Source organism: Lissotriton vulgaris, unplaced genomic scaffold, assembly GCF_964263255.1.
Source record: "Lissotriton vulgaris unplaced genomic scaffold, aLisVul1.2 SCAFFOLD_1361, whole genome shotgun sequence".
Classification (NCBI taxonomy): Eukaryota; Metazoa; Chordata; class Amphibia; order Caudata; family Salamandridae; genus Lissotriton; species Lissotriton vulgaris.
The window spans coordinates 603,524-612,060 of record NW_028240788.1 but is presented as its reverse complement, the minus strand read 5'-3'; the positions used below and the strand labels follow the sequence as shown (position 1 = coordinate 612,060).

The following is an 8,537-nucleotide window of genomic DNA, read 5'->3' as shown; positions in this document are numbered from 1 at the left end:
TAACAATGAGCTTTTTCAACCAACAGTTGCTCAAAGTGCTTCAGCTCTGCTTAATACTAAACAGTGCGAAAAAGTGCAGCCTCGTTTTCATGATGCACAAAACCTAGCATGCAAAATCATTAACTAACTATGCCTCGTGCCTTAAATGGGCAAGCACAAACATATTCGTACTATTGAAAAAACTATTTAAACAAGCACTTTCTTGCAGATTTTTTTGTTCAATGGTCTTAAAACAGTGGAAAGGCTTCTCCAGAACAATACCTTATTCTGCAGACGCTGCGCCTCCCACTGGCAGCTCATCGTCATGGCACCTTTCCTCTGTAGAAGGCAGAGCAACACCGCTTCCAAGGCTCCATGAGCGCCAACGATCAACACTTTCTTCCCCTCCAGATCAGTACCTGTGAGACAACAAGGAATGGGACAAAGACTTAAAACCCCATCTCACCCAGAAAGGCCTTCAGATTATCAACGGGGAAGGTGCAGAGCTTGCAAACAGCCCCAGTAGGGTCATTTATAAATAATGTGTGACTTAAAGAAGACAGGAAGGGTACCGAAGGGAATACTCCTGGTCCCCTTATAGTAGATGTATCGAACAAATGAAGGAGTATACCCAAGGACAAAAAATGTCCACGTGGTATAAGGGAAGACACAAAAAGGAGAAAAGTACTCATTTTTAAGAAGACCCCTCACTCACCAACCTAGTTGGTGACATGCTTCATCATTGGGGTCCCACCCGAATAGCCGAATGCTATCCGGGTGGGCTTCAACACCTGATTACAGTAGCGCAGGTTTTGATCGCAACAGTGGTGCAGGTGAGTGAAAACAAGTGATTTAAAAATTGTCCTAATTTAACTCCCTAGAATACTTTAATATGGAGCAACAGAACAATATTAAAAATAGTGCAAGATACCATGTTATATTAGATTGAACTCTGGTATCTTTGTGATGATATAAAGTGATAGTGGCCACTATCCCTTATACCACGTGAAAACTTTTTGTCGTCAGGTAATACTCCTTCGATTGTTCGATAATTTATAAATAACCCTGTTGTGCTTGGTCCCAAATGCATTTGGCCGTAGTTGCTTATAGACACTAGACATGAAGAGCTGACTTGTTTGTATACATGCGATGGGGACCAGTTTCGCAATACCATGCTGCATGACCAAATGACGCTCAAGTTACTAAATCAGAAAATAGCTGGTTTTTAGGATCTTGCTTTTCACCCCAAGGATGACCTGACGTCATTGTTCCTTAAGGATTTCGGTCCTCCTAATGGTCGGGTCTATCTGTAAGTTACAATAGTAACTGGTAAGGTCATCTTGATTAGGATGCATTGCATTCTAAATGTTATACGAGCTCCTGCTGCTAGTTAATTCACAGTTGGTAGCGAAGGATTGATGTGGTTGTATTAAATGATTAATTACAAAACAAAACCTACAATGTATGTGCTATCTGTAGGAAAGTGCCGTTTTTGGATGGCCACCCCCCACTTTTTGCTCTGGTTTTAGATTTTAAGTGCACTGGGACCTGCTAACCAGGTCCCACTTCCGGTGCTCTTTCCCCCAAAAGGTAACGTGAATTGGTACACCCAATTGGCAAGATGCTTTAACCCCCCTGGTAAGTTCCTAGTATATGGAATAGTGGTACCCAGGGCAAGGGTACTAAAGGGATCACCAGGGCTTCAACACCATTTGTGCCAGCTTGAGATACCAGACGAAAAATAAAGCCAGCAGGGCTGACATCACAGCCTGCACAGGCAGCTTCCCTGCTCAAGTTCGACTTTGCACACTCCATGTGTGACAGTCTTTTCACTGCCTTGATATATATGAGTTACCCCTAAGGCAGGCCTCTTAAAGCCTAGGAGGCAGGGTGCATTATTTCAAATGGTGAAGGCATATATGTTCAGGTATATATACCTCTACAGTAACCCTGCCATTCAAGTCTACTGTAAGTGAACGGCAGTCCATAGGTTAACATGGATTGGCTATCGGACAAAACTGAGATAGCCAGCTCCATGGTAGTACCACCAAATTTAGTTGTGTTTGGTATCAAACACTGCTTTTTATCTCCGACACGATTCTCATACTGGGGAAGAGCTGGCATGCACCTAGGTGGCACCCTCAGCAGGTCAATGCCAAGTTACACAGTTCGCTTGCACCTTGGCGGGCTTTCTGAGCCTTTTGCTGCCAAGACTTAAATCTGACCTCCTAGAGCCATCACTTCCATAGGACGGGAGACAAAAGGCCTGAGGAGGAAGGAGGTCACAACTCCGCCCTCCTAGGATGGCTAGTGAAAGACCCATCAGGGCGTTGTGCCTCAAAGGCTTCACAGCCTCTGATATGTAAGTGACTTGTCTCCCACTGGAGATAAAGACCCCCTCCTCTTCCCCCAGGGGCTTGTGTTTATGAGCAGGTGGGAAATTAGATATTCAGGAGGCGTACACTCCCCCAAAAGGCTAGCCACACCTCTAGTGTGGGCTAGGGGTTCATAACAGCCGAAGATGACCAGTGGCATCTTGAAAAGTCAAAATAATGGTGGATTCTGGCTAGTTTGGGGACATAGCCCCCCCCCTGCATGTGGTCCCCTCTGTGGCAGATTAGCTGCAGGACTAGTAGCCTATTGGCTACTAGCCCTCACACTCCTAAACACCCTCTAAATCCAGGATTTAAGGGGAACCCCTGACACTAGAACTCCGGATCTGCTCCGAAGAAGAAGGGGCCAAAGAGACCGTGTCAGCGCAAGGCAGGACTCCACAAAGAAGAGGCGCGAAGTACTGCACCTGTGGCAGCCCCCTGCACCAGCTGGACTACGACTCGTTCCGGACTAGCGATCGGTTCCAAAAGAAAGGTGAACCCCTCTGCGACCTAAAGACTTTACCAGGACTCCCTAGGACTAAAGGTACTAGTCCTCTGCAGTCAGCAGGCACAGACTGCTCTTCCATAACCCACAGGAGGACTATCCACTGGGATCCGTCGGGGACCCGCCCGAAAATAACTACCAGGTGCCTTCCATGAAGCACAGTTCTAAACCTCAGCGAGTCTCAGCCCTCTACAGTGTTCCCAAGACTCGTATAAGATTTGCTTCATAGCTGCATTTGCCATGGCGAAGGTTTGTTGGTGGGTTTGCTGCTCGACACTCCAAGAAGAGGGAGCCCTTTTCTCCGTCAACCTTCTTCTGTTGCACAGTTGTAGAGTATTTACAACCTAAACCCGTCTACGTTGGCACCCCTGGTAAAGTCGGCTCCTGCAGCCCCGTTGAGCACCATGGATAGCCTGGTGCACCTCTGCACCCGAAATGCCTAGGTAGAGCTATTCTGCCTGGTGATTCCTGGTGCAGGCCCCCTCCAAGCTACACCTCAGGGGCTCTTGTGGATTTAACCTGCAAGTGCTGTTTTGCTAAGTACTACTTTTTCAGCACCTGCTGGTCCCATTCAGCACCAAGGACAGCAAAGTTGCCTCTGCACCCGGACTCCATGGGCAAGGTAAAAGGGTTCTGACTGTCAAAGCTTAGTCTGTGGACCAACTAGACCTTAGATTCATGTGGATTCCATGGAACTCTACCCGCAAGTGACAGAGTGTCACCTGAGATTTTCCCGATTTACCGCAATGGTAAAGTTTGACAGCTCTGCCAAACATTAATTTAATTATCACTGTAAACTCTATATCTCCAGTTATACGAACTGTACATACTTCATTCTGGTGTCTACCATTATATAAAAATAAGCTCTATTTTTATAAATTGATGTCTTATTTCTTACAAGTCATGTCAACTACTTATAGTCAATGCTGGTACTGCAAAATGCTTTACACATGTTCCTCCAAGTAAGCCTGTTTGCTCTTTGCCACTCTACCAGGACTTAGAGAGGGATTCGTATTGGGATTGTGAGGTCCATTTTTGGGTATCGTGTTAGTATTACACTGGATTCACTGAGACAGTAGGAACCAATAAGCATTCACTTTAGCCCACAAGGCCTAACCATTTGCCCCATACTCCATTGCATTTGGCTAGACATGCTTTCGCCTCATATACAGGTTTTTCCTGCGTGGCGCACAAGTCAAGCTCTAGTGATTTTTAATAAGATCCCAATTTCCTAGATAAAGTAGTGCAAAATGGAGGATGGACAGAATCTCGATATGCCCATCTTCTCCACTCTCAAGATGAATGATCTGAGAGCACTGCACAAAGTTAAGAGGCATTAGCTTATCTATCGTCAAAAAGGAGGACCTGGAGAAGGCACTCCGTGTCTACGAGAAAGAGCAGAATAAGAAAAGTTATACCTCTGAGGTCGAAATAGAGGAAGAGGATCACCTCCTAGCCCAAATGGACAATGCAGAGGAAGGTTTAGACTAAAACTCTGCACCCTTCCCCAGACCCCACCTCCTCACCAGTGGGAAGTGACAGAAGTCACTCTAGTATCCCCTCTACTGGAAGGGTGGTAGGACAACTTGAGGACAAGCTTACCCAAATCTCCCTGGAGGGGCGAAAGCTTGAAATAGGGGAGAGGAGACTAGCCCCTGAAGTAAGAAAGGTTAAGTTGGGCCAAGTTGGTGGCAGCAACGTACATAGGGCAAAAGATGATTTTTTTACCTCAGGAGCCCCAGAGGGATTATCACCAAGTATAGTGATAGTTTGCAGCTTTTGAAAGGGTTTGAAAAATGAAGAGCATAGGTCACCAACACTTGGGCTCTCTACTTTGGGAGTTATTCTCAGTGAAGGGCAGAGACAGACTTCTGACTCTTAGCAAGGATGTGGCAGAGTCCTGCCAGCACATGAAAGAGCCCCTCATAGAAGGGGTTTGACTCACCACAGAGGAATACAGAGCAAAGTTTAGTGAGACCCAAGAAGACCAAACCCAAACTTTGGTAGACTTTGCTGACTCTTCAGTCAAAGCACTAGAGGGCTGGGTAAAAGGTATTAAGGTGGACACTTATGAAGGGCTGTTTAATCTGTTGATGAAAGAGCATGTCCCGACTAATTGTACCATAGAGCTATTGCCACAGCGCCTAGTAGATCCTGAACTGTCCTCTCTCAGAAAGCTAGGGAGGAGAGCAAATAAATGGGTCAGACCAAGGGTATCCCAGAAAAAGACTAGAGGTGGGGGTGACCCCAAGAAGGGTGTACAGACTTCCCAACAGGGAAAGGAGGTGAGCACTGACAGGGGTAAAAAACGAGAGTTAGAGATATCAAGGTAAAAATTAGGATCCCAAGAAGGCTGAGACGTGCTAGGACTAATCAGCCAGGGCACAAGAAGGGTGATGCAATACGCTCCAAGAAGTCCCCCACAGGTGGACAATCCAAGGGGATAGTTAGTTTTGGGATAGGAATGGAAGTGTATTCTGGAGAGGCCGGAGGCTACACTAAGGCTACATACGTTTCCCTGGAAGGGGTGGACATTAAAGTCTTGGCAGTCTTACCCCCAAGCTTGGAAAGGTGCGGACAAAGGCTAAGAATCAATGGGATTGAAGTAGAGGTTCTGAGGGATACAGGTGTCCGTGACACCATGGTAAGAGCCAGTCTGGTTTCCCCAGACCAAATGATCCCTGTTAGTCACATCCTAACCAACATTGACAATGAAACAAGGCTTCATCCAATGCCTTGGTGAACTTAGAGTGGAGAGGAGTTACTTTCCAGAAGGTGGTTGTGTCTCCTGCCATATTATTAGAGTCTGTTAGGCAATGATCTGGAGACTTATGCATGGCCATGAGTAAAGAAGAGGACTCATGCAGAAACGCTTGGCCTCCCAGAGTGGGTGTGTGCGACAACCAGGGCACAAGCTGCACACCAGGGGAGTCAAGAAGAACTGGAGCCAGAAAATATGGCTAAAAACTTCAGAAACAAGAGGAGGGACAGGACAATTGTTGACAAAGCTTCCAAGAGGTCACAGGACCAGAGGAAGAAGCCTTCCCAGGGAGATGCCCGGATGCCTGAGGAGGGACCCACAGCTGAGGAATTTGTGCCTGACCTGGCAGAGCTTTGTGATGCCAGGGGAACTCCAGAGAGGATCCATGCCTATATCATAAGAGATGCAGTACTCTTGAGGGCCTTAGGCAGCAGGAAGTCCGGTAAGAAGAGGTCGATTCCTGTGGTACACTCAGGTTTTATTACGAGGATGGGCTCCTGTATACTGAGGTGGCCAGGGACCCCAAACAAGGAGCATCCAGGAGAGTGGTGGTCCCCCAGGTATAGAGAAAGTTAATCTTAACTTCAGCCCATGACATCCCCCTTGCTGAACATCTGGGACAAATCAAAACCTGGGACAGGTTGGTTGCCCATTTTTATTGGCCCCTGATGTCTGAGAAAGTAAAGTAGTTTTGTAGTTCCTGTGCTACCTATCAAGCCAGTGGTAAGACAGGCACAGAACTAAAGGCTCCCTTAATCTCACTATCAGTGGTTGGGACTCCCTTTGAGAGGATAGGGATCAATAGGTTTGGTCCCCTGACCCACCTACTGCATCTGGAAACAGATTTATTCCAGTGGTAGTGAGCCATGCCACTGGGCACCCAGAGGCAATTCCCCTCATGACTGTAACTGTTCCTGCTGTGACAATGTCCCCCCTGGTCATCTTCACCAGGGTTGGGTTTCCTAAGGAGGTAGTAAGTGATAGAGGGATATACTTCATGTCGGCATACCTAAAAGCTATGTGGGATGAATGTGGAGTGAGTTACAAATTCCCAGTATAACCCTTAGACTAATGGCTTGGTGGAACGATTCAACAAGACCCTTAAGGGCATGATCAGGGGACTCCCTGAGAAGCTCAGAAAGAGATGGGATGCTCTATTACCATGCCTCCAGTGGAGACAAAGGAACGCCCCCCCACCTCCAGGGGCTCATGTTTGCGAGCAGGCGGGAAGTTAGGTATTCAGGAGGCATACAGGCCCAAAGGCTAGCCACAGCTCTAGGGTGGGCTAGGGGTTCTATACAGCCGAGGATGGCCCATGCCATCTTGAAAAGTTCCAAGAATAGTGGGTTCTGGGTAGTTTGGTGACATGCACCCCATATGTGGTCACCTCAGGGGCCGATTAGCCGCAGGACCCCCTAAATATAGGATTTAAGGAGCACCCCGGACACCAGAACTCCAGATCTGCTCTGAAGAGCAAAACAAAGAAAAGACAGTGTAAGCACAAGGAAAGACTCCACAAAGAAGAGGCGCACAGTACTGCACTTGCGGCAACCCCATGCACATGCTGGACTATGACTCGTTCCAGACCAGAGAGTGGATCCATAAGGAAGGTGAATCTTTCTGTGACCCAAAGACTTTGCCTGGACTCCCTAGGACTAGAGGTACTAGTCCCATGCAGTTGGCAGGCACAAACTGCACTTCCACGACCCAAAAAAGAGATGTTCATCGGGCTCCGTCGAGGACAAACCCAAAAGCAATTGGCTATGTGCCATCTGAGAAGCGTAGCCATGAACCTCAGTGAGTCTAAGCCCTCTACATCGTTCCCAAGACTCGTGGAAGATAAGCTTCATTGCTGCATTTGCAGTGGCCAACGTTTGTTTGTGGTCTTGCCGACTACTGACTACTTTACTCTACTTTCCAAGTAGAGGGAATAATTTTCTCTGTCAACCTACTCCTTCTGCGTGCAGTTGACGAGTATTTGCACCTCAAACCAGTCTGTGTTGACATGCCTGATAAAGTCAGCTCCTGCAGTCCTGTTCAGCACCATGGTTAGCCAGGTACACCTCTGCACTGAGGCACCTGAGCTAGGTAGAGCTGTTCCACCTAGTGATTCCTGGTCCAGGGGCCCCTCAAAGCTTCACTCCTAGGGGGCTCCTGTGAACTCGACCTGCAAGTATCGCTTTGATAAGTACTGCTTTTTCAGCACATGCGGCGCCCATTCAGCACCAAGGACAGCCAAGTCACCTCTTCACCCGGACTCCCTGGGCAGGGTAAAAGTGTTGCGACTGTCAAAGCTTGGCCTGTGGACCAGCAAGACCTTAACTCCAAGTGGGTTCCATGGAACTCAACCTGCAAGTGACCGAGTGTCACCGGAGATTTTCCCCATTGACCGCAATGGTAAAATTTGACAGCTCTGCAAAACATTGATTTAATCATTGTACATTCTATAACTCTGGTTATACAAACTATAAGTATTTCATTCTGGTGTCTGAAATTATATAAAATAAGCTATTTTTGTAAATTGGGATCGGATTTCTTCAGAGTTGTATCAATTACTTATTGTCAATGTTGGTACTGATAAATGATTTACACATGATCCTCTGAGTAAGCCTGTCTGCTCATTGCCACTCTACTAAAACTGAGAGATGGATTATTAGTGTGAATCCGAGGTGCATTTTTGGATATCATGTCAACATTACATGGTATGGCCTCTCAGTCATGCCACATGATATTACCACCTTGCTACACTCTCTACCAACAACCGCAGGACAAGTGAAACTCATAATTATACCTACATTTTGAACACCGCTCAAATTACTACACAACAAAGAAATACATTTAAATAATATAATACTTGTGATCTTAAGATTCAACCTTGCGAATTGTGTAAAGTCTACAATCCTCACCTTGCACAAGT

At 46.8% G+C, this 8,537-nt stretch overlaps 1 protein-coding gene across 1 annotated transcript in view; it reads right to left on the bottom strand.

The window, feature by feature from the left end:
• Positions 1-261: 261 nt before the first annotated feature.
• The window catches only part of LOC147672873 (monofunctional C1-tetrahydrofolate synthase, mitochondrial-like), a gene marked incomplete at its 3' end in the record, with an annotated part of 195,553 nt that continues 187,277 nt past the window's right edge, over positions 262-8,537 (bottom strand). The window contains exon 7 of the mRNA XM_086947959.1: positions 262-398. Within this exon, the coding sequence (XP_086804085.1) occupies positions 262-398 (137 nt within the window). The remainder of the gene's footprint in view (positions 399-8,537) is intronic.